The sequence below is a fragment of the Brassica oleracea genome, chromosome C7 (genome assembly GCF_000695525.1).
Source record: "Brassica oleracea var. oleracea cultivar TO1000 chromosome C7, BOL, whole genome shotgun sequence".
In the NCBI taxonomy this organism is placed as follows: Eukaryota; Viridiplantae; Streptophyta; class Magnoliopsida; order Brassicales; family Brassicaceae; genus Brassica; species Brassica oleracea.
Genome location: NC_027754.1, coordinates 46,162,506 through 46,188,702, shown reverse-complemented (window position 1 = coordinate 46,188,702; position 26,197 = coordinate 46,162,506). Strand labels below are relative to the sequence as shown.

The 26,197-nt window shown below is 34.8% G+C and overlaps 3 protein-coding genes, 1 long non-coding RNA gene and 1 pseudogene across 8 annotated transcripts; 3 read left to right on the top strand and 2 right to left on the bottom strand.

Moving 5' to 3' along the window:
• Positions 1–591: 591 nt before the first annotated feature.
• Positions 592–4,879, bottom strand: LOC106306410 (TOM1-like protein 2). Of its 2 annotated transcripts, none has more exons than XM_013743019.1 (10): positions 4,574–4,879; positions 4,062–4,140; positions 3,865–3,963; positions 3,679–3,792; positions 3,359–3,519; positions 2,836–2,917; positions 2,565–2,650; positions 2,069–2,266; positions 1,548–1,984; positions 592–1,437 (listed from the first exon to the last, which is right to left on the bottom strand). In XM_013743019.1, the coding sequence occupies exons 1-10, from the start codon at positions 4,672–4,674 to the stop codon at positions 857–859; spliced, it is 1,938 nt and encodes a 645-aa protein (XP_013598473.1). In that variant the 5' UTR covers positions 4,675–4,879; the 3' UTR covers positions 592–856. The 2 variants fall into 2 exon arrangements, with proteins under 2 accessions (XP_013598473.1, XP_013598474.1); XM_013743020.1 differs by having other exon boundaries at positions 592–1,434.
• Positions 4,880–5,942: 1,063 nt separating this feature from the next.
• Positions 5,943–7,234, top strand: LOC106305008. The gene is made up of 4 exons (XR_001262895.1): positions 5,943–6,250; positions 6,334–6,610; positions 6,687–6,743; positions 6,820–7,234. It is a non-coding gene; the product is annotated as an uncharacterized LOC106305008 (long non-coding RNA).
• A 251-nt stretch (positions 7,235–7,485) lies between these two features.
• LOC106306907 lies at positions 7,486–8,957 on the top strand (annotated as a pseudogene).
• A 381-nt stretch (positions 8,958–9,338) lies between these two features.
• Positions 9,339–14,328, bottom strand: LOC106306906 (myb-related protein 3R-1-like). 3 transcript variants are annotated; one of them, XM_013743693.1, is made up of 12 exons: positions 14,147–14,328; positions 13,722–13,859; positions 13,543–13,597; positions 13,306–13,363; positions 13,087–13,181; positions 12,861–12,964; positions 12,648–12,776; positions 10,988–12,557; positions 10,564–10,775; positions 10,356–10,470; positions 10,034–10,252; positions 9,339–9,652 (listed from the first exon to the last, which is right to left on the bottom strand). In XM_013743693.1, the coding sequence occupies exons 2-12, from the start codon at positions 13,781–13,783 to the stop codon at positions 9,533–9,535; spliced, it is 2,739 nt and encodes a 912-aa protein (XP_013599147.1). In that variant the 5' UTR covers positions 13,784–13,859; positions 14,147–14,328; the 3' UTR covers positions 9,339–9,532. The 3 variants fall into 3 exon arrangements, with proteins under 3 accessions (XP_013599147.1, XP_013599149.1, XP_013599148.1); XM_013743695.1 differs by lacking the exon at positions 14,147–14,328 and adding an exon at positions 14,062–14,107; XM_013743694.1 differs by lacking the exon at positions 14,147–14,328 and adding an exon at positions 13,957–14,053.
• A 7,396-nt stretch (positions 14,329–21,724) lies between these two features.
• On the top strand, positions 21,725–26,168 carry LOC106304499 (potassium channel KAT3-like). Of its 2 annotated transcripts, none has more exons than XM_013740905.1 (13): positions 21,725–22,028; positions 23,055–23,270; positions 23,349–23,510; positions 23,879–23,936; positions 24,017–24,334; positions 24,421–24,660; positions 24,749–24,847; positions 24,916–24,948; positions 25,057–25,242; positions 25,356–25,433; positions 25,530–25,596; positions 25,718–25,861; positions 26,000–26,168. In XM_013740905.1, exons 1-13 carry the CDS (start codon positions 21,775–21,777, stop codon positions 26,101–26,103), a joined length of 1,959 nt encoding a protein of 652 aa, XP_013596359.1. In that variant the 5' UTR covers positions 21,725–21,774; the 3' UTR covers positions 26,104–26,168. The 2 variants fall into 2 exon arrangements, with proteins under 2 accessions (XP_013596359.1, XP_013596358.1); XM_013740904.1 differs by having other exon boundaries at positions 25,518–25,596.
• Positions 26,169–26,197: the final 29 nt, after the last annotated feature.

The following is a 26,197-nucleotide window of genomic DNA, read 5'->3' as shown; positions in this document are numbered from 1 at the left end:
GATAAATTTATTTAGAAACATTTTTTTCTTTAAAATAGTATATTCATTATTTTTATTAATTAAAATTAAAATCAAGTATATATATTCCTTTTTCAATTTTATGTAGTTAAAGAAAATCAAGTATATATATACATTTCATATAAGTACACAGAATTGTATTATTTGCTTTATTTCACAACGTAATTATCTTTATATTTTCTTAACATTTCATTATATTTTTCTTATATTTAGTAAAATTATATCTAAATTTTGTAAAACTTATTTTATATACACCAAATATTACAATAATTTTAGATATAATTTTATAAAATAACGTGAATGTCGAATTTCAAAATTTTAATTAATATATATACGGTAAAATTAATTATTTGTTTATTTTATAAAATTATATTCTAATATAAAAATTCATTTTTGATAAATTAATAACTTATAAATTAATAAAATATCATAGTCTTAACATTATTAATTTATAAAGTTTTACCGTATATTTGATTAAAAATTACATAAACAACACATAATTCATATAATATACGAAACTCTCAAATTCATGTTGAGCTTTATTGCCAATGGAAAGTTGGAAACAATCAAATAAAATAATGTCTGAGAAAAAACAAATGGATTAACAATGTCCTAGAAAATAGAATCTCCGGACAAACAGTTCTCTACAACAAATATACAAATCCATTCCCAGTCATAATCACCAGCAAATTTATAAGCAAGGAACACGATAACATATATGTATGTATGCATCTCACAAGAGGGTCTAATCAATTGATCAAATCTTGAAAAACGAAGGAAAGAGAGTTAGCCGAGTAAAGAAACAGAGAGACGAATACTCATAAATCATGAGTAAATTTCACATGGTACCAGCTCTTCCGGAAGTAGGTTTTGTACCAGGCTTGAATTTGGAGATGTCAACTAGATCCCCAAATAGCTTATCTTCTGGTTTATTCTTAGGTTTCATTGGAGGCAGATAAGACGATGATGCTGGTACCTGATGCGACGCCTGGTCTCTGATGGACATGCCATGCATTTGCTGGTCCAGATATGGGCTGCTTCCTTGTTGATGTTGGTTATAACCGTATCCATAACCTCCCATCTGGTTTCCATACGCCTGTTGCTGTTGTTGTAGTTGTTGCTGTTGGGCATAGAACTGAGCCATCATCATCTGCTGCTGCTGTTGTTGTTGGGGTGGATAGCCTTGATTAGCTTGGTTTGGCATTGGCTGTTGCATGTACATACCGGGTTGAGGCATTTGAGGATATGGACTGTTGTTGTTTTGGGGCATTTGAGGATATTGTTGAGCATGTGAGAAGCCAATTTGTGTTGGATGCATTTGAGGAGCAAATGGACTTCCTGACTCTGCAGTGGGACTGAAGTCCTGATGCTGAGCTTCCCATGGGGGAGGTGGAAATGCCATACTGTCTTGGGCACCTTCTATGCATTACAAACAGAACAAATAATGATTATACATGAGATACACTTAAGCTAGTTCTCTCGAATCTAAAAGAGTGAAATAAGTTAAAGCCTATGATTTATGATATTACCGTAAGATGGCTGTTGTGGTTGTTGCAAGTGCTGTGCAGGCTGACTATTCCAAGGAGACGAGGCCCCTTGTCCGTATGATGGCTGCTCAAACTGTGAATAACCCGCTGGAGGAGCAAATCCATTGGATTGTTGTAATCCAGCTTCTCCAGCTTGACTAGTTGGTTGAGGATTCAGAGGGCTACTCGGGAGAGCTGAATTACCAGTTGGTGCAGTTGCAGGACTCGGACTATTGGTATTCTCTCCGAACATATCAATAAGGGCAAGTGCATTCTGATCTGATGCGGCCGGACTTGCTGGTTGAGGAGGTCCAACAGGAACAAGGGCGAGATCATCGCCACTGAGGAGGTCTATTTTCGAATTGGCAGAACCATTAGTTACAGGTGGTGCAGGCAGGGCCAACTGATTTAGAATCCCGTTACTAGTGCTTGGTGTAGCTCTGCAAAAAAATTGGACATCGTACAAATCAGAAGCTATTTACTAAGACAAATTGTTTTACCCGGTCAAGTGTGGTCTTACGTACCCGTTAGCCTGAGTACTGCTGTCCCCAGTATCAATAAGTGGGGCATCAACATCTACAAGAGATTTTCCTGTCTCAGACTTTGGCTTTTCGATTTGAACAGAAGGTCCAGGAAGTCCAGAAGCGATTGCTTCGTAACTGGTTAAGACCCGCTGCAAGTCGTCATTCAACGCCAGGCCTTGACTTAACAAAGACTCGTCCCTGGATAACAAAGTTGTGAGGTGAAGAAGATTACAAGAAAGCTATGCTCTAAAGCATAAACTCAATTCTCATCAACTGGAGTATTCTACGTGATACATCTTAAGGGTGAAGTCAGTATTAAACTGAAGACTCAACGCTGGTTGTTTTATTCACAGACACTATTATCTCTGGCAATATGTATGCATATAAGAACATAATATAATGAGAGATCTCATCGCACTCAGAGTAATATAACTAGTATCAACATGAAAAAGAAAAGTATATGTAACTAGAGAGTAGGAGAAAGAGCAGCTCTTACGAAGTTGAGTTGACTAAATGTACCACTCTCTGTTTGTATGTACGACACTGCTCCACTAGATCGACCATCACCTCTTGTTTAAGGTCCTGAAGAAATCCAAAAAATAAGTATTGATCATCCTAGATAATTAAGTAGAAAGCAAAAATAATTAAATTCCACAATCGCAGTCAAATAACAATCCCAAAAATATTCTTCTTATTCTAGTATATTTTGCACCACGCCAGCACTTGCAAACAGGTAGTTATTTTTGTCTGCAGCTAAATCGTGTTACCTCCTTGTTCCCCGGCTCTAATGCACTCAGCATTTCAGCAAGCACATCCATGAGACCTTTTGCATTTTGAATCTCCGACAAACTGACAAAGAATTTTGATATACAATAGAATAAACATTGAGAATAAACAGAGGCATGCGATTACGCCCTAAATAAAGAAGCAAACAGGCGCAAAGTAAACACTTGCAGACCTAGCATACATTCCTAACATGTCCTACAGTAAAAACTGAAACTCTATTACTACACATGTGTTTTACAAAAACTAAAGATAAGTTACTTGGCTGTAATTATTTTCTTGATTCTAATCACTGTCTCACCTTCGGTTTACTCTATACCTAGGCTTACAAGTACGCCTGCTTTTTTTTCTAATACGTTTCATTAGTACAAAAAGTAGCTAAACATATCTTAAATATTTTTGTCAAATAACTACAGGACGTTGGAACTGGCCCTAACAAAATATTCCATCGATTTGTTAAAAATTCGTTAACTTAAAAACAGTGACGTTGCAACAGATGATAGTTACCTCAGTGTCGGAAAGTCTGGCTCTACCGAAGCTTCAGGCATATCATTACTAGGTCCAGCATTACGAAGATTTGGAGGGTAAGACGTCAAAGGCTGTGTTTGTGGAGGTGTGAACACAGGTGCTGATCTCTCCGATCTCTGAGGGAACACAGCCCCAGCACGCTGAAAGAGACAGGAGTTAAAACTGGTGATTAGGAAAGAGTAGTGGACGAGATTCTATCAGAACTCACAAAAGGATCTTAATGAGAGACATATGGACATCCAGAATCAGAAGCAACACTTTATTAAAGGAAATACATCGAACAATTTCACTAGACATACCAACAACTCCTGGTAGCCTGCGTAGTATTGTGGATATCTTGCCCTAGGACCGCCAAAGGCCTCTTGCCATGTATCAATAAGAACCAGGATCTTCTCTTTGACATGGAAGTCCGGCTACATGCATCAATAGATACATTGAATTAGAGAGAGATACACAGATTTAAATCCATTTCGAAGTACATTTACCTTTTTCTTAACTATCCGGACCATCTCATGAATAACACCCTTCTCAGCCACATGCATATGAACCATGTCACCACAGTTCTTCACTATCGTCTCAAGAAGCTTTCACCATAAAAAAAATGCATCATGATGAGTGAATACTATCATAAAACTGCCATTAAGGAAAAAATAAAAAAGGAGACAATGATCTTGGAGCTCACTGTTAAGGCAAGAAGTTGAGTTTTCGGATTCCTGCTACCAATCCGTTTCTTGACTCCTTTCACAACATCTTTTGCTTGCCTGCAAAAACATCAACCAATTTCAAACATTATGTAGGATCCATCAGGTTCGTAAAAATCAATTATGTAACCCTGTTGTATGCTTCTTGCAATAAAAAATCATATAAAGAAGAAAAAAAGTTCCCATCTTTTACAACAAGACCCTATAAATGATGAATTATTAGGTTCAACGAGCTATTTCAAATTCAATCAGCTGCGAACTCAGACAGCCATACACAGACCAAGAAAGACTTGTTATACAGAACAAACACTAATCATGTCGACTTTAACAGAGTTCAAACTCAGCAGGGAAGCTTATATTCACATTAACGCCTAATGAAACCAATCACAGATTCAAATGGATAAAAACAGTTTTCAATACAAAAGAAGCAAAAAAGCAAATCAAAATTCGAAGAAGCATAGAGAGAGAGAGGCAAGCAAGCAAGCAAGCATACGAAGGATCGCTATTGAGCATGTCACAGATCTCGAGGTTCATAGCCCAATCAGGTCCGATCAGCATCTCGCTCGTCGCTCTCTCCACCATAGCGTTCACCATCTTCCTCGCTTTTGACCCCCTCAAACGAGGAGAAGAGAAGAGATGAGATGAATTCAACAACAAAGCTTTTATCAATCAGCAGAGCCGTAAGAAAGATCACGCAAGAGATTACTCCGGCCAAGAATCTCTCTCTCTCTCAGGATTTCACGCCCCTCTCTCTCTCTCTCTCTCTCTCTCTCGAATTATCTTTTTTAATTTTCGGAATGTTTTATTTTATATTTTCTGTTTTTTTTTTTTACGAATTAGCCCAAAAGGGAAGAGGTAAAGACAAGATAATGGTTAGGTCTGCTATTCATCGGACCGTTGGTTTGACCGTCCAATTGAATCCCACGGCCACTATTCTATCCGAATAATGTTAGTTATTTTTTACCTTTTTGAGAGCTAAAAAAAAATGTTTTCAAATCCAATTATTCTGGTTTTAGAAAGCAATGAAACAAACATACTTTTGGAACTCAAAAGATGAATTCATATCTTTGAGTGTTGATTGATGTTTACCACACTTTGTATGGTGGGAGTGGGAATCTAAAATAATAAAGATACACTTTTTTTTATTTTTAATATCGTATTTTATAATAAGTGTCATTTTACCTCTTTTTTTTTGTTATACAAAGTGGGGATTATACCGTTTCAATGCAGATTATATTTACTTTTAAATGAAAATTAATTGCAAACTGTATTGAATTTATAAATAATTTTATTTATTTTAAATATTATTTTCAGAAAAATGTAATTAATAACAACTTACGTATATTTGAAAAGTAGTTATATTATGGAATAATAAATAATAACAGTGTTAATGTAGCCTCATAGTGGATTAATCAGGACTCTAAAGCTAAGCATTATCTATGGTTGGTCCAATGCTTAACTTGTTTATCTTTACTAGAAAGAACTAGTGGACAGCTTTATTATCAACACATGATACCATGAGGGAACCAAACCTTTTGATACATTTATGTTAAATTAATTTGCAATAATTTTCCTTCTCCTATTTCTCTAATCTTTTATCATTTTCATATTCTTATATTAGTTTCTTTTACATTTTTTGTCGTTATCCCATATAAAAAAATCTACACTAATTAGTTGTTTTGTTAGAGCATCTTTATTGCAGTTTCTTATGAGGGGTTTTAAACAAAATCACTGATTTATTTAAATCAAAAGTAAATAATTAAACTGTAACCGATCCTTAATTGAGCAGTTTGGACACCGATTATTAGAAGGGTTCTAAACACACGTGTCTAACACACAATGAAACATAAATTTATTTATTTTTTCTCTTTATTTTGTTTTCTTTCTTTTTCTTCTTCTTCTCTCAGTTTCTCAGAAAGAGGAACGATGTATTCTCGGTGAATCCGACGAAGGCAGATCTTTTCTTTCTGTTTCTGTTGATAAAAATTTAATTGGTTTCCCTCTTATGAAGATCAGAGCCATCCACTCCCTTTTCTCCGCCGTTTCTCGGAAACCCACCACTTGTTTCTCGTCGTGGAGGACTCAATGGTCTCTGCTCAGCTGTGGAAGAACTGTTTCCTTGAGAAAAAAATCTTCTTGTTGCCTCCAAAAACCACCACAGAGCAATCAGGTCTGAAATTTATTTTTCCAAAAGTTGTAGCCTTTACTATTGAAAGTTCTGAATTTAGAGAATCTTTTGGTATTTCTTTTAAGGTTAAGTGGGAGGAGAAGATGTGGATAGAAACATCATGCCGTATTGCAGCATCAACAAGGCTGAGAAGAGTTGATGTGGGAAGGAATCAGTGTTGTCATTGTAAGTAATCAACTATTATTTTTGTTTTTGGTTTCTTAGGGTAAAGGCTTCATTTTTGGTTTGGTTAAAGGAAACAGTATGTTCTGATGAACAGAGATTGTTGGAAGCTTCAATGGCTTGTGTTGAAATCCGATCCTCAATGATGAAGAATTTGATCAGCTCAAACTCAAAGTTAAGGTTCTATTCCACTCAAAATACACATATCCTCATTCTTCTGAGCTTCAGTTTTTAAGGATTCTTTCTGCTTCTGTAGATGGATGGTAGTGAGATTGTGTGTGAGGGTCCAAGGTGCAGTCTAGGTAGTAAGAAGGTAGAGACAACATAAAGCTCCATTACTCAAAGCTTGTTCCATATACAAATACTCATTTACAGTCTTGATTTTGAAGGAAAGCAATGTTGTGATCAAGCAAAGTTGGGGAACAAATACCCATTACTCAAAGCATTGAATTCAAGGTCAAAGTCAAGAATGTTGGTGCCAGTTTTGTCAAGGTTAAACTCCACTGCTCTTAACTTAATTCTATTGTCTTGCTTTCTTGTTTATTGCGTTCACATGTGGATAGTAGTTGATAGTGATGAATGCTGGTTAGAGTTAGATTGTTGTTAGTGAATATAGGTGTGATTAATGCTTGTTTTAGGACACGTTTTAGTTGATAGTGATGAATGTGATGAATGCTTGTGTGGTATTTTTTTTTCCTTAAGAATTCTTAATTAAGAAACCTCCAATGGAACACAAAATTTATAAGTTTCTTAACTAAATTTCTTAACTAACTTTTATTATTAAACAAGTCATTAAGAAACTCAGTTGGGGTTATATGGATAATGATGCTCTTACCATTCTTAAGGAAAAATTGGGTAACTAACATAAACATTTGGGGTCTATCTGTAATATATTATTTCCATGGGGTCTATTCATAATTATTTCCATCACCTTCTTCCTCATTTCTCAATCTCATGCTCCGTTCCATTGATTCTTCTTCAACAAAGCTTTGAGATTTAGGGCTCCTGATCAAACCCCAACAAGAAAAATCCTACCTTTATCTTAAAACTCTTCAATGTAGATCATCAGAGACGCGTTGCATCAGGCGTTTATGCCGAAGCAGGAGTGCGAGAGCCTCAGGGAGGAAGAAGATATAGCTTTGATTAAGCTTCAGCGACAGTGGGTTTCATTTGCGTTGTCATCTTCACTGCACGATCTTCACCTTGAAAATTGTGTTTCCTTCGAATGTTCTGAAGAGGCCGTTCTGCGGCGACGTAAAGCTACAGCCTTTGAATATGTATGGCAACTCTGATGTGTATCCAGGTGCTTTTTACTTGACGGATCAAGAGACTGTGGATTTCTACTGGATGGTTGTGTTCCTTCCGTCGATGATGATCTTCTTAGTGTCATCTGTTTATCTTGTAGCAGGTGAGTGTCACTCTCTAGCTTTTTGAAGTTTCATATCTTAAGAGGTTGGCTTGCAATAGTGTTTTGCTACTGGCTCCATTTGATCATGAGCAATGCTTAAGCTAGAGTTGATCGTTGTGTCCTCAAAACCTGAATGATTGTTGTTACGTTTGGTTGGTTCTAGCTCTTAGTGAACTTGTAGGGTGAGTCCCATCTATTATATCTTTTCCTTTAGTCCTTCAAGAAGTGACTCTAACAATATGGAAACGTTTGTCAAGTGCTTTACTATCTTCAGTGACCAAATGTCTCTACAGTTTGTCCTTTGTGTTGTCTTTGTCAATCTTTTCATAAATGTGTGGTGTGTTTTCTTAATTTTCTCGTTATTTTGTAGGAATTTTTGTGGCTTATTCGGCTCCTCACCGTCATTGTTGAAAATAACTATTGTGCTTCAAGAAGAGGTATACTCTCTTCTCTCTCTCTCTGTTATAGTATTATGTTTTATATTTTCAATGCGTGCGTGCAATAGATTCATTCGTTTTCAGTACCAACTTTTTCTTGTAAATTTATGGTACATATAGTCTTGTTTCATGTGCTATTATTAGTTATGATGTTTCCACCTTTGAGACTCTGGGATCATTAGAGTTTCTTATCACTAAGCTTGGACCTCAAATAGGCTATTGATCTTCTTGATCCTGTCTCTGGTAAATTCACAGGTGGGGTTCGTTGCCTGTCAATCCTGAATGTTGTGTTTGCTATCATCTACGGTCTCCTCGCTATATTTCTCGGCTCAAGCCTGCTGGCACTAGGAAGCAGCTGTTCTGTGCCACTGTTTTGGTGCTACGAGATATCTTCATGGGGTTTGGTAATTTTGTATGCTGGAACTGCTTTCTTCCTTAGGAGAAGAGCAGACGCTTTAACTATTGACGAAGGAGAGTTTGGGAACAGAAATCATCAGGGCTTGGAGATGCTTGAAGCTAATCCTTTGGAATTCACACCAGATGTCGAAAGACGAGTGAACCAAGGGTTTAAAGCATGGACGGGTCCATCTTTGTTATCATCTGATGAAGAAGACGAACCTTAGTATTACAATGAAGTTCCCAATGTAACAGCCATACTCTTTCTAGCAGGCAAAGATCATGATTCTTGAGAAGAAGCATTTGGTATGATGGTAACAAAGACAGATAGTCACCTCAAGAGATGGTTTCTTCAGAGACTGAGCTCACCACATTGTTGCCTTGGACTGATCAAGAGATGATTGTGGATCCAGAAGATAAATCAGAGCAAGTAGCCAGTAGGAGTGTTGAGGTAGTAGATATACATACCGACACAGTGCATCATCAAAACTGGGTTTGGTTCTGTATTTTGGTCAGTCCACCGTCTGTTTTGATAGTTTACATTGGTTTCGGAATCTTGAAGTTGGAGTGTAGGCCTAACTATACATTTTGACCGTACAGTAACCTTCATATATTCACATTAAAGTAAGCCAAAAAAATGACGTTCAACAGTGTTTGAAATTCATACAATGTAAAAGTTAATTTATTGAGAACAAATATCTTTTTTCGCTATTTAATCAAGTGTATCATGTCCAGAGTTGAAAGATCTACACACATTACAAAGAAGAAACAATTTAATGAGATTAAAATAAGACATACAGTACATATATGGGATGATCAAAAAAATTGAAGGGGAGAATGAATGTCCCTTCAGAGCCTTTTTTATCTGCAACTCTTCAGAAGGTAAGATGATGGGCTCATGTAGCCGCCTGGAGAAGCCGAGGATACCTTTGCTTTCCCCGGTGTCCCGCAATCGCTGAAGTCCAAGGCGCGACACTCCACCTGCATTCCCACACAGAATTGGTTCAGAGCAAGTCAACTTATTAACTCAAACTAAACTAGTAATCCTCTTGTCTCAACTAGTTCAACATTCAATTTTCAACATTAAGTTAGACCAAGAACAGATCAAAGACTTGATAAGTTTCCTTGTAACTATCCTAGTGGTTGAGCAGAGAATTGTAGCATTGTCAGCATTCAGCAACATATTTTACAGGTAGTTGAGAGCTAAAAGGTTTGCCTAGGGTCTTGGTTTGTGCAATGGTCGAGAGTTTGGAGACTCCTCCATGGTGTAATTCTTTGGTGAATTGAATAAAAGAGTTAATCGGTTCCAAACTTATTAACAATTTTGTAAGGAAATTATGTTGTGACAGTTGAAGCTGTTACCTGGGAACGGTTTTCAAGTTGATCGTGAGGCCAGTGCTGATTTTCTTTCCCTTGAATAGATTTGTTCAGCTGCCTCTTCTTGAGTATTGTTTCAGGTGTGTCATTACCCAAGACTTCCAAAGCATCTGCATATGCCGTAGCTGTGTGTTCACTCAAGTGCTTCATCAGTCCTATGGCATCATAACTTCTATCTCCGGGACTCATAAAGCACCCAATATCCTGAAAATAAAAGAAAAAACAACAAAGAATATTTGTCCATCAGCAGGGGCTTCAGTGGTATCCAGAAACTAGTTTCATTCATAGTTATTCCAATTCACATTACCTCAAATGTAATTTCTGGAGGCAACCTCGGGCTTTGCAAGAAAGAACCAAAGAGTAAAGGGGATTTCCATGGTGATGGGGTATCAAGAAGTTGTTTGAACGGAGTTCCATCAAATCTAGAAAGAGTGGAACCAAGACAACTTAGAATAATACTTTCCAGCAAATATATGAATCAACCAAAAAATCAGGTGAGGAAAGGTAAAACTTACATGCTACAGTTTTCAATAATATCAAAACTACTCTCTGCATTGTTGGTTTTATTTCCTGCGATTGCTGATAAAGGAATAGAGTCTACAGTGAATGGAGGTTCTGACGCAGTTGTATTCACTTTGTTATCTGGTCTCGATCCACTTTTATCAGGAGAACTCAGTTGCATCTCAACATCATTACAGTAAACCAAACTTCTACGAGTTTCTTGGTCCTGGTGCAGAGGAAAACAACACATTTAGAGATTAAAGCTTGTAAGGTTAAATTTTTGGAGAACTAGCACCAGTGATCAGACTATGATCCTTGACAAAGACAGCTTAAATAACTAGATGCAATATGCTTAGAATGGCACGTTCCAACAAGAAGATATATCAATGAACCAGACAGTGCACGTTAAAGCATGTAGAGTAAAAAAGACGGACTTACAATTTTAGCTGAAGTTACTCCTCCTGACTCCAAGGTTTCCTTTGGGTCCTTTTTGGCTTCAGAAGAGGAAGCATGTTCATTTCTATTGTCAGGACGTTCAGACAAAATAGAGGAACTGCAACCATTAAGCATAACATCTAAGCGTGAAAAGTCTTTAGCCAAGGAGGAAGCCTCAGCACTTTTCAGCATTTTTTCTTTTCTCCTATCAAGCACAGGTGACATCAAGTCCCGATGCTGCCGCTTCTTCAAGATGGATGGTGTACCACTGAAACTTTTGGCAGCATCTTTAAGAATGACATCAGGGCTCTTATTATGACACGGTGAATCCCATAACCTTAACGGAGTTGTACAACTCATCATCAACTGGCGGATACCAAAGGGACTGTACTCTTGCCGTAAGTCACAATTTGATGGTACAAGATCACAGCTGAAGAAAGGAATATCTGCGCTTGGGAACCGTGGAGGTTCATAACAAAGAGATCCTTTGTCTTTTTCAGCTGGCTTGTCGTTAACAGGAAAATTAATCTTATTCACTCTAGAAGGAGAAGTAAAATTATTCAGAGGTACTAGCTTCAAAGAATCCTTGGGAATATAAGACGGCTCCTGCTGGTCTGGGATACCATCATTATCATCATTTCCATGGGAAGTTACATGTCCACTATTGTCGATGAAACCATCTTTTGTATCCACTTTATGTTCTAATGCAGTAGCTTCAAGAAGGTGACAATCTTGAATAGAATCGTTAGAGTTTGAAGGATGCCACGATAAAGCTGGAAGGTTTTCAGTTTCAGAAGCTGGAATAGATCCTTTGCCATTCTGAGTGTCAACTAAGTTCGGACCTTGCTCACCAGAAGCTACACCGCTATCTTCCGTAGTACTTGTGAAAAGAACCCTACAGCACTCCTCGTCCGTGATCAAAGTTTGAGGTTGTGGATGCATACATGTATCCGAGTTTGGCATAGAAGGTTGATCAGTTAATCTGACTGAATTTTGAAAAGCTTGGCATGCTTCATTTTTTTCATCTCCCAATAACTGAGGACAGTCTAGATCACGGTCCTGTTTATCATTATTACATACAGCCTGCAAGTGATCCTCTGTAGCTGTGATAGTTCTAACCTCGGTTAAACCATTATGATTCTGATACTCCTTTGAGGATTCTGCTTCATAAGAAATCTCGGGGAGAACAATTTTTACATCTTCAAAGGAAGGGTAGTACGATTCTGCATGAGAAGGAGAGTTTGAGATTTGCTGCTCTGTTCCTGAAGGCAGCTCAGGAATGTAGAATTCTTCCTTTGCAGGTTTAACCTCATCTAATAAATCATTGGTCGACTGTGAACAACTGAAAACAGTTGAAGCCTGGCTGCATTCTGATTCTTCAGCATCAGCCCCTGGCCTGAAATTACCTTCATCTCCACTACTGTGCATCCACGAGGAAGATGAAGCTATGGAATTGTTCTGGATGGGAATGAGTGGCGAGCTTTGACTCTGATCCAAAAGACCTGATGCGTAGTATGAATCTAGTTTCTTCTTAACTGAGCTGTTCCAGTGATTTTTTATTGAATTGTCTGACCTATGGAAAGATAAGAGACCACAAATCTTCAGGACACAGGTCAGCAAATACTGTCATATCACTACAAATGGAAGAGACATATTATATTACCTTCCTGGCAAAAATTTAGTTAGCTCTGCCCATTTATTCCCATAAATTTGATGTGCACGAATAAGGGTCACTTCCTCTTCCTGGGTCCATGCATTTTTATTAATGCCAGGGTTAAGATGGTTATGCCACCTACATCAGCCACAATATTGTTTATGTGCATCTAACCACCAAACAAAGTAACAAGTGCAAAGGAAGTAGAGATTATGTGTATACCTTTCCCTACATTGCTTTCCTATGCGCCCAGGTAAATGCTGAGAAATAGTAGACCATTTCTTTGGCCCATATTTTTCTACCAGAGCAATTATTGTGTCATCCTCCTTTTGAAAACATCGAAAAAATAAAATGTCATGAAACACATCACAGATATTAACATGTACGACACTGACACGACCACCACACGGAGCAAAAGTTGAGTAAAGCATATATATAACGCAATCACCTCTTTTGACCACGGCCCTTTCACAAGCTCTGGGTTCAAGACCTTTTGCCATCTATGAAGACACTGGACATCAGTCCGATCTTTAAAACATTCAGCTGAAAAAGGTGAAACAAATAAAAAATCACACATTGCTTTCACCATATTCATCAAAGACTACAAATAAACACGGCTGCTAAAAATTAGGACAAGAATGAATCAGGATTTGGTAACTTGACTTACCAATCTTCTTCCAGTTCTTTCCTTGAAAACGCTCAACAGCTTTGCACAAAACTTCGTCCTGGTCCAGGGAAAACAGGATTAATGTAACAGAAAAGTTCATGGAGATAAATGTTGAGTACATCCAAAGGATAGCAAATGTCAACTAGTTAAATCGAACTAAATGTGCCAGGATACATCTCTGATTGAAAATCCACAATAAATGAAGAAAGGAAGAATCAGATAGACAAAGGAACTCACCTCTTCAGCGGTCCATTGTCCTTTGGTGGATCGTCTTGCAGGACCACATGGCCTCCTATGAAAGTGTATAACACATCACAAAGAGACTTTGCAACATTAACCTGAGAATGTCTTTGTTGAATGCGAGCAAATCAACCTCAACAATGGAAAAAAAATAAAGGAAAGAAGAAAAGCAATACCCGTGACTCCCTTTCTTGCTTCCTGCTTGTGGAATAGTGGGGGCTTTCATCTCACTCTTCATACTTAGCAAGAGAAACAACAATACAACACAACACAACCCAAAGCCAGTGTCTTTGGTGTCGTAACAAGCCTACGATCTGAAACAAAAAGCAAAACATAAATTTAAACACAGTCCGACAAAGAGTCAGCATGAGCTTACAGATACAATACATAGCGAAAAGCGTAAACACTCACAGAAACTAAAATTCAAAACGGTGAAGAAATGCAACAAATTGAAATTGAAGAAGGCAGAAATTAACTTCAGGTGATGAGATTGGGTCCAAAGTCCAAACACACAACAAAGCTTCGAACTTTGCCGAAACAAAATCAAAGAGAAGTTCGAAAGAGTAGATTTTTATAACTCAGGAAGAAGTGTGGGTGAGACCTTAAGAAGACGGAGACACGATGCTCATCTGAATCAATCCAGAATAAGGCTCAGAGTAGAAGCAGCAGATCCACTAAATCCAGAATATAATCAAAACGATGAATCCAGACGAAGAAGAAGAAGAGAGAGAGAGAGAGAGAGAGAGAGAGAGAGAGAGAGAGAGGTGTTCCTCAATCAAACATGGAGAGGCAGGCGGAATTTGAATTGAGATCGATCATAAGAGCAAGATTAGATGATCTGAGCCGTTGATTTTATCTACTCTCCCATTAAAGTTCCACGCCTATTTTATTTATTTTACTCCTCTATCTCTCATTTCAAAATATGCAGAATAACCCAAACAAATATGTGGTGGACTAAGTCAAACTAAACTTTTCATTATTAATTAAACATCTCAAGTAATCAGTGCTGTTGGAGGAACAATTTCTGTAATTAATACTCCCCTGTTTCACAATGTAACGTAAGTAGTTTAGAATAAAAACATTAATATTAATAAAGTTAGTATTTTAAGAAAAATAATATTTAATTAATTAGTTCAACCAATCACAATATAAGTAGTTTAGACTAAAAACACTAATATTAATAAAATTAGTACTTTAAGAAAAATAATATTTAATTAATTAGTTCAACCAATAATAAAAAAATTAATATTATTTGATTGGTTATATTATATCCAATAAATATAAAAATTATCTAGATATTTGGAAACTACTTACATTTTGAAACAAAAAAAATTTCCTTAAACTACTTACAATAAGAAACGGAGCGAGTAGGACTTGTTTTTAGTTTCTGAATAAGTATTTTTCTAGATAAAACTTTCCCAAAATAACAAAACTTGCAAAATAGCAACTACTAAAAACTTGATTGCTGATTTCTAGTTATGGCACATCACAACAAGTCACAGCAGGTAGATAATAACTAAAAGTTTTACCAATTGACTACAAACAAACAGTACGGCAGCTAAAACATAACATTGGTATGATCCTTAAGTTCCTTGGAAAACTAAACTAGGACAAGAAAGAAACAGAATTTGGCACTTGACTTACCAATCTTTGACTTACTAAACTAAATTATTGGAGAGCTAGCACCAGTGATAAGCCTATAATCTTTGACAAAGACAGCTTAAATAAGTAGATGCAATGTGCTTAGAATGGCACGTTCCAACAAGAAGATATATCAATGAACTAGACTGATCTGTTAGGTAAAAGCATGTAAACTAACGCAATGCTAACTAACGAACTACTCAAAAGTAATTTTTCTGTATAAATTAGAAGCTTCTTCCATTTCCCATTTCATCTCAATTTCCCATACTACAATGAGTATTCTAAAAAATATCCGCCCATTCTACAATGGGTGGTGGTAGAGTTGGCGAAGAATCTAGCTAAAATAGCGGAAGGAGCGTCGCATCTAGCCTACTGGCTCGCCACGGTTGGGTTCTTCTTCGTGATTTACCACGTCATCACTGTACTCAAACGGAAAATGCGGTTTAACGATTTCGGAGCGTTAGACAGTTTGATTTCCATCACAATTGCTTTCACCGAGGAGTTGATCCAAAACCCGTGCTCCAAAATTGTGTTAACTCTCGTCTTCCCTCTATTCATGGCGATGAGAGAGCACAGAGCTAGACTCGAAATGAACAAGACAGCTCCTAACCTCGCAACGGTGACTTGGATTCTCAATAACCGATACGCAAACAGGCTTCCTCATCATCCTGCTCCATTCCAGATGACTGCGCCTTTCCTCAGCTCATGCTTCCCTCACCACCGGCTCCACCACACAATCTGGCTGCTCCACCTATCATCGATGTTCCGTTGGGAATACCGATGTACTAATAAATGAAACATATTTTTATCTAATTACTATTAATAATTTTTTTAGTTTTCTTTTTTTTTTGCTTAATAATTTTTATCAAGTTTTCTTTTTTTCTCTATAATTCTTATGATTTCTTTTTTTTTTCTACTTTTTGATCCTTTGTTTTAGTTTTATATTGCATTAGACACTAGTACTTTGCTATAAATCCATAAGATTTGATTTTCTCGTGGTGTCACTTTGTTCTCCTACTCAATTTCGAAATAGTTAAAAAAAAAAGTTTATTGAGCACATTTAAAATATAGCCCACAACACTCATTACTTCAAATCCAACACGATAATAATTAAAGATAAATTCAGTACATATTTATAGATTGTACCGATTAAACAATATTTTCTATTTTCAACACTAAATGTTTATCAATAATTGATTGATTAATTAATAGCCAAATCAGTATTTGGCAAAATATGAGCAAAATATAATAAATAGTAAATAATATATATAGTGATGATTTGCTGATTTGAGAAGTGAATTTGCTTATGATTAGCAAAATAGTAAATATTAGCAAAATATAGATATATAGTATTAGCAATAAATATTATTTGAAAAGTGAATTTGCTAATTTGTCATATTTTCCATAATTTTAGGTTTAATTATATTTTATTTTCAATTATAATTTTAATAATAAATATTTTTTATTATTTAGCTAATAATTTATCATTATCTTGAAAGTAATTAAAAAAAATTAACAATAACACTATGGTTAAATTTATATTATATTTTACTTTAGTAATATTTATAAGAGAGAGAAAAGAAATATGAGTAACAAAACAGAGAGAGAGAGAGAGAAGCTTCCCCTACACCAATACATATCATGCTAATAATAGAATAAGAAAAAAGATAATTAGTGTTTTTTGCTTATATTTTGCTTATACAACGATACACATCATATTAATTAAAATTTTTTTCCAATACAACGATACAAATTAGATTATCTTTTTCTTATTGTATTATTATTATTATAAATATTTTTGTATTATAAAATTTGGATTTTATATTTTATTTTGATTAAAACCTCGTTGTTCTGACTCTTCCAAGGGAAAACTTTATCGATTAATTTAAAAAGAGATCTGAAGCTTGAACTAATTCATGTTTTTGAGTTTATCAGTAACTAATGCATATTTATAAAGTGTGTCATTGGGAATCTCAAAATCATTTGAGATACTTTAAAAAGATTCTTATAATTTTGAGAATTTTTGTTTTGAATATATAATTTTGATTTTGAAAATTGCATAGTAAATATAAATATTAATACATGTTTACACTTTAGGTCATTTGCATCGGTAAATGTCTCTTTATAGTTTTTCACCGGTTATATTAACTTTAGTTAAAGAATCCCTCAAAAAGTTGAAAAAATAATGTGAAAGTCTCAGAGACTTCAATTCAATGTAAATATAATTGATGAAAATTATGATGACAAACTCATCAATATATATGTTTAGAAAACTTCCCAATCAGTAATGGACTCAAATAGACAAATGAGATGTCACATAACACCCCTTAAATATGTATAAATATTGTTTGTTCACAAAAGCTTTGAAAAATTTGGTTGCTCTGTACTAACGTTTCTCACGGTCTGAAATCCATAGATGAAACCTTTTCTTTATTTTCTTTTAAGTACACAATTTGACCTATTAAAATTCACTCATTGGTCCACTGTTGGACAGTAGATCCCACATTGAAATATGTAAAAGATTTGAGTAATATACAAGGGACTTGGACCACTCCATTTACCACTAATTGATTTTAAGTTGGAAGCCGAAAAAACTTATCATGGTATCAGAGCCAGGTTCGGAGGAAACCTAAGTAGTGCAATAGTTTCTCTCGTCTCGTTAACTTAGCCAATATGCTTATTTATAAAGATATATCACTTGTCTAACAAGTTCTTTACATTATAGAATAGTAAATCTAACTTATACATTAATCTTATACATTAATGCTAACTGTCATAATAGTTACATGATAATATATCCAGGTGTTCTCGTAATCCCCAAGATCTCCTAATATCCACTGCTATCCCCAATGGGATTGCTCTTAGAACCATTGATTGTGAATGATCGTTTTTGATGTTTCTCTATAGGCTAATTACATTTACACTACCGTCTATTACCCATTTGCTTGATGTATCCACGTATTTACAGATGTGATCGTGATGGACGTCCTTGGTGACTCTTGCTCTTCTGATTAGGATACCCATTTGGGTAGAACTTTATCAAAACATGAATAAAGCTTGAACTATTCTTTTCTTTTTCTGAGTTTTTAGTAAAGTTTGCTGGCGTGTTTATTTCAGTGACAACATTTTCTACATGGACCGGACTAGATTGCAAGTAGTGTACGTTAGAAGAAATAAGCTTGAACAAGTCATTCTTTGTCTTCAATTAGGACACAGAAACAAAACTGAACACAAAGTAAGAAGAAACAATAGATGTTACTTCACAGACGATCTGATGAATGCACTTAATTAGCTCTTTACCTTAATATACTTGTAAATCCAAAGTAATGATTAAAGATATTTTTTTTCAGATTTTACCTGATAAACACTATTTAAATTGACACTATATGTATGTAACTGATTAATTAATATAACTCAATGTTTAGCAATATAATAAATATTTGCATTTTTAGTATATTCATATGTGTATATATAGTTAAAAGATCAACTTTAGATTTTTTTTTAAATTCCCTTTTCATTTCATAAAATTTGAGTTTGATTCAGTTTTGGTTTGGAAAATTTGGTATAGGAATATCATTATGTTTGGATTACTTCATAAATTGGTTCGAAAAAAAAAAAAAAAATTGGTTCTGATTTTAATCCGGCTTAAAATGGTCAAACTCGGTTTGTAAAATATGTCACCCCTAATCCACGGTATCTCAAAGTGACACAAACTCCAAATAAAAGGAAGGCTGTTTTGTCTGGAAATTAGTGGCATACATGCAATCTAAAAAAAATGATAAGAATACAAATGTTTTTATGTATTAAAAGCTTAGTTTTCGAAAATAAAGAATCGTCGTTTTATTCGAATGAAGCTTTTGTGTATATAATTTAATCAATGCATGTCAGCAAAATTAAGGGTGTAAATGGGGCTGTATATAATTCACACAAGTATTTGTAATCGGAGCAGTATAGGCCACTTTTCGTTGAACTCATGGGTGGACCCACGTGGAGGAATGTAAGATCACTTGACACTACAAAAAGAATATAATCCAGATTTTATTATCTGTTTACTAATGGACAGTGGAAATTTGGTTGAAACGTTCATTAATTAGTGATCCTCCAAATCTGGGTTTAATTCCTTTTTCAAAATCTTTTGACACTTCATAAATATCTTTTTGGGAGTACAGAAGAGCAAACACGAGTCCATAACTGATGACGAGAATTGATGATCTTCTTGCCAAAACTCATCTTTACTCCTTTAGTATGGAGAAATTTGAAACCTGACCAAAAAAAAAGTTGAACCAGTGAAAAGAAGAAAATAGTCATAGTAGAGAAGAATCGTCAATGAAAAAGGATTGTTGCATCTGGTTTATTTTTGTATAGTAGATTTTCCATATGATCAATTCGACACTTTTCTTGTTACCAAGACATATTGCCCCAACAATGCTACAAGTGTCTCGTATTTTATTAATATATTTATTACTATTGTTGGCATGGCTTTCAACATTACTATTTTTGTCATGTGTCAACGATCTAATAGAAACAAAGAAAAACTACATCAAGAATTGACTTTTGAGAATATCAGTATTTCAACTCCTATACATAAAATTAGGGCCGGACACGGATCAGATATCCAGGTTTTCGGATTTTTGGAGATATTTGTGGTTTATTTCATATGTTATGGATATCAATTTTTCGATTTGCTTTGGTTTGGAAAAATACGGATATTCGAAAAATATGTTGATATTTGCAGATATTTACGATACTTACGGATATATCTTTCTCTTTTACAGATAACCTAAAAAAATCAAGATAAATTTGTTCTTTGAAATACTTTTACATGATATATAAAATATAAAATAAAAGAAGTAGTGAAACTATATGTTTGTAAATTTTAAAATTAGATTTTAAAAAGACAAACTTAAGAAAAAGTTATATAGATCATACATTTTTTCTTTTCTTTTTTGATTTAATACTTTTATAAGTAATAATGTGAATAGAATTTATTAAATCATATGTTAAAATAACAATTATATAAACTCATACATTTAAAAATCTACATTTGATCAATATATATATATATATGTATGTATTTTATATATTGGTCGAAGCGGATCATATATCCACTTCTTAATTTTATTATTTGTGATTTGATTTGTTTTTAATGGATATTGATTTTTATTATTTACTTTGCTCTGAAACTTTATAGATATCCAGATTTTTCGGATTGAATCGAAAAAAATAACGGATTAAATCAAATTTAACGGATAAAATGCTCAACCCTACTTAAAATACATTATGTACTAAAAAGAACATTATCCTCTAGCTGTATTGTAGACATCGATTATATCATTACACCCCTTGTCGCATTAAACATACATATGAGACGTGAATAGAGGTGAAATTTTAGAAACGTTACAAAATCTAAGAGCTTCCATATATAATGCTAACATAGCAGCGATCAATCAACTTTTGATTAGATGGTAGTGTTGTAATGCTTTAGGTTTAGCAATAGTAACACTCAACAAGTCGGGTTAAATTTGGCATAGTTAATTTTTGCCTATTTATTTTTTCATATATTATTTATGCAACTAAATTATTTGTACACTAAGATATTTTATGCAATATGGAGAAACAATCTTCACGTTCGCTTCTAGCCATTAGCCGCATCTATTCATACGCCTGACACATTGATACCATTTGAATGTTGCTTTTGTTCTCACCCGGCGATGAACACACAACATAACCTCTCTAAAAGCATGATTAACCCGGAGTTCTTAGGATGAGATTCTTAGCGGAAGTTAAGAAACTGTTTCTTAATTTCCGATAAGAACCCTACTCTAAGAATCCCGGGTTAATCATGGTCTAAGTCTTTCGAGTTACAGTCACAGTTAACACTTTCATTTATTGAAACTTCACTTGTCAACGTGATAAGTGGCTCGGTCATGTAATTCAGACCTGTTTACTCACGATTAATGTGACAAAAAGCTAAAAAACATTATGTACTTAAAAAATACATAGTGCATCTTATTTTAATAGTATATATTTACTATTGTTGGCATTGTTTTCAACATTACTATTTTTGTCAGATGACATCGTTCTAATAAAGCAAAAAACTACGTCAAGATTTGACTTTGAGAATCTCAAAACTTTAAATACTAATTTTTCGTACGAAAACATTATCCTCTCTAGCTGTATTGTAGAATGTAGACCTCGATTATATCGTTACACCGTTTTTCGCATTAGATACACACATGACTACATGAGAATATACATGTAATAATTTAGAAAATTAAGCAAAAAATGTTACAAAATCTTTTGAGAGTTTTCCATAATGCTAACATAGCAGCGATCAATCAACTCTTAATTCATTAAATGGTAATGTTGTAGTGTTTTAGGTTTAGCAATATTAACTGGTTACAAAAGTTATGTTCCCACACATTATTAGGTAAAACAAAAGTATATAAAGTCAACGCAACTCGCTCACCACCTTCTTGTAAAGTTGTATAATCTAAAAAGTAACAAAGGAAACAATAATATAAATGATAAGATAGAGTGAGAGGCAAAACCAAGCGTGAAAGAGGGATAAGAAGAAGGAGAGAAAGAATGTCCATGACGACTTCAGAGGCGAGATCGCCGGTACCGTTGTTATTGAGAAGAGGTAGGTCTTCCACGGCGTTAGGGACGTCGGAAGAGAGATCACCGTTATCTTTACTGTTCAGAAGAAGGTCGAGCAAAGATGTGGGGAACATAACGTCCGTTTCAAGCAGTCTCTTGCCTGCGTTTGGGACAGTCATCGAAAACGATAATAACCCTTCTTCCAAATCTTTCATCGTTCTTCCTTATGATCGTCGTTACAGGTTATCCCTTGCAATATTCTTTCACTAACACTAATTATGTATACGAAATGATGAGACCTTATGTTGTAAACAAATATGAATCAAACATAAAAAGACAAAACACTTAGAGAAAAATACGATTAAACTAGAAATTGTATATTGATTATGTAAATTAGTAATCTACAATCTTTAGATCTTCATTTATATAGCTTATAACTCTGATATTCATTTTTCTTTTGAATAAACTCATCTATAAAAGAACGGGTTTTCCTGATTTAATTTTAAAAGATATACCACCACACCTATATGTCAATTTCGAATTTTTGATAACGAAGCAATCCGCATAACTTCTACGAATGTGTCAGGTGTACTGATATTTAAATCACTTCCAAAATTAATAATCATGTCATAATAATTACAAGGGTTTTCTGCAAAAAAACCCCTCAATGTGGTTTTTTTTTCAAATTAATCCGCGAACTCAAAAACCCACAGGTCAACCCTCCAAGTGCCAGTCAAACCGCAATATAACCCTCGGCCATATTTATGTGTATTTGACTGTGTATAATTTTAACATTTTTTCAATACTAGGTCGTTTTGGCGCTAATTTTTTAATGAAAAAAATTTGTTGAACTCCACCTTCATTGTGCATTTACGCAAGCTCCCATGTCCGAGAAAAACAAGGTCATTTCGTTTTAGAAATCTATATAATTGCGTTTGTTAAGTAAACAAATATATTTGTTGGCCGAGATGGTTATATAGCATGCACATGGTATTTAAGGTTCAAATTTTAAACCACGAGTTCAACAAATTTTTTTCATTAAAAAATTAGCGCCAAAACGACCTAGTATTGAAAAAATGTTAAAATTATACACAGTCAAATACACATAAATATGGCCGAGGGTTATATTGCGGTTTGACTGGCACTTGGAGGGTTGACCCATGGGTTTTTGAATTCGCGGATTAATTTGCAAAAAAAAACCACATTGAGGGTTTTTTTGCAGAAAACCCTAATAACAAAATAGAGTAATATTTATATAAAAGTGGCAGGTTGTGGGAATTGCTTTTGGTGATTTTGGTGGGTTATTCGGCATGGGCATCTCTCTTCGAGTTAGCTTTCGAGAAAGCTGCTGATGGAGCTATTCCGACCATTGATCTCGTCGTTGACTTTTTCTTCGCCGTCGATATCGTCCTCACTTTTTTCGTTGCCTACTTGGATACTTCTACTTACCTCATCGTCGACGACCACAAGCTCATCGCCAGACGGTAACAGTTACACCATTCAGTAATATAATAAAATATTTAATGAGAAAGTATATAACATGCATGTGAAACAATTATCAGGTACTTGAAGAGCGTGGCCTTTGTGATGGACGTCTTATCAACGTTACCGATTCAGTTCATTTATAAAGCGATTACCGGAAATATCGGACGAGGCCAAGCTTTCGGCTTCCTTAACTTGCTCCGCCTCTGGCGTCTCCGTCGTGTAGCTGAACTCTTTAAAAGGTTTCTTCTATCTGCATGATATAAGAGGCTGGTAACCACGAAGTGAAATTAGAAAATAAAAATAGATGAAATAAAATGAATGCGTATGTTAAAAATGAACTATCCATTATTCCATTCAATTTTAATCAAAATTGTAGAAAATGTTTAAGAATGTTTATATATACATATATGTTAAATGGTAAAACAATAGAATTAATAGAATAATTTTTCCACATCATTTTTATTCCATGTCACGTCAGTTGAAAGCCTTCCATAATTAAACATGTGGGGAATTGTGTATCCATATATGTATATGCTTTTGACATAAACTGCACTATAGTATATAGACCTGATCAAATTCCTAAGTGTATCTCTCTTTCTCGTTATAGACTAGAGAAAGACACACTTTTCAACTACTTCGTGGTCAGAGTCATTAAACTTCTTTGCGTAAGTTCTTCAAGACATGTGTGATCTGTTATATAACTTGGTAGATGTAAGTCCTCTTTATAAAATAATTTAAATACTAGGTAACGATATTTTGGCTACACACGGCGGGTTGCATTTTATTCTGGATAGCCTACCATTATCCAAGGCCTGTAGATACATGGATAGGATCACAAGTTGAGGATTTCAAGGAAAGAAGCATATGGCTAGGCTACACATACTCAATGTACTGGTCCATTGTCACACTCACCACCGTGGGATATGGCGATTTGCATGCAGTTAATACCCGTGAGAAGACATTCAACATGTTCTACATGCTTTTTAACATTGGTCTTGCTGCTTATATCATTGGTAACATGACCAATCTTGTTGTCCATAGCGCTCTACGTACATTCACCATGGTAGTTTCTCTTTAGTTATTCATTTCTTTCCGTTAAAACAACCAAACTGTTACAACTTAACAAGTACTAACCTTCTTGTTGGACAGAGGAGTGCCATCAATCATATACTGCGGTATACAAATAAGAATAAGTTACCGGATATGATGAGGGAGCAGATGCTTGCGCATATGCAGCTCAAGTTCAAGACTGCAGAGTTAAAGCAAGAAGAGGTTCTCCAAGACTTACCTAAGGCCATAAGATCAAGCATTAACGAACATCTATTCCGCTCCGTGATCGAGAATGCTTATCTTTTTAAAGGATTCCCTGATGGTCTCATCATCCAGCTAGTAATCCATCAACAATTCCATTTATTTTTGTTTCTTGTTAAAGAAGATATTAATTAATTAACTAATTAGTTGTTCATTGTTGTTGTAGGTTTCTCATATAAAAGCAGAGTATTTTCCGCCTAAAATGGAGATAATATTGCAGAATGAGATTCCAACGGATTTCTACATAATTGTATCTGGAGGAGTGGTATGTTCTCTACATACTCAATATATATTATTAGACTTCAGTTGATAAAAATTAAACTGAAATCACAGGAAATAATTAGATCCAAGGGGGCAAGTGAACAGGTAATGTACTAATCTACACCTAGTTAAATAAAAAAAAAACACATTTAATTAGACTCAAAGATTGAACAAGAGATCTAAGAGTTGATTTATACATATACGGTGGTGAAGGTATTGGCTAAGTTAGGTCCAGGGGATATGGTAGGAGAGATTGGAGTTGTCTTCAACATTCCTCAGCCTTTCACTGTGAGGACAAGGAGACTTTCACAAGTTATTCGAATCAGTCATCATAAGTTCAAAGAAATGGTTCAATCTGATGTTGACGACGCCAAAATGATCATCACCAATTTCATGGCTGTAAATTCATCAAACTTTTTAGTTATAGATTACTGAATTTAAAATACATCAACAACTATTGCTTATATAATTATATTATAACATTTTAGTAATGTTTTTTTCTTCTGTTTCAGTATCTCAAGGAACTAAATGATGAATTGAAGAAAGAAATCCCTTTTCTTAGAGATTTATTAGCCAATGCAGATGCTCAGGTACGTTTTCTTATGCACATATATAAAATGCATAGTTTGCATTACCAACTGGTTTTGAGTTAAATCCATATTATTTTGTGGAAGGAAATGGTCCAGACAGGAGAATCACAACAAAGTTACAATGAGGAGATGGTTACGTTCTCGAAAGATGAAAATGAAAATAGTAAGAAGACAATTCTATGTAGATTGGAAAATAGTTTTTTTTTTTAAAATTATATGTTTAGATCTATTATTTATTCTATATATTTTTTAAAAAATAAACAAAAATGAAAATTTAAATGCAGAACAAGAGCCAAAAAGAGAGGGAGTTCCCAAGAGAGTGATAATTCATGGGCATCCTCCTAATCAAGGTAACAACAAGAATGGTGATTCCAGTGGTAGACTTATCATTTTGCCTGATTCTCTTCCACTTCTGTTCGACTTAGCTGGTCAGTTTCAGTCTTTCACTACTCATATGTTATTCATCTTTATATTTTTGGTATTATATATACGTATATCGATTCTATATCAGTTCTGGAATGTAAGTTATATACTGTATCAATATATATGGTGATTGGTGGATGCAGAGAAGAAGTTGGGGAAACGGGGAAGCACGATTGTGATGGTAGATGGAGCACATGTTGAACAGCTTGATGTTCTTCGAGAGAATGATCATTTATATATTTTCTAACTAAATCAATAACACTGTTTTATTTTTGTTATCTTTCATATTATGGCCTTCCTTCTTCTTTTTTGAAGTGTTGAATTAATTCAAAAGATGACAA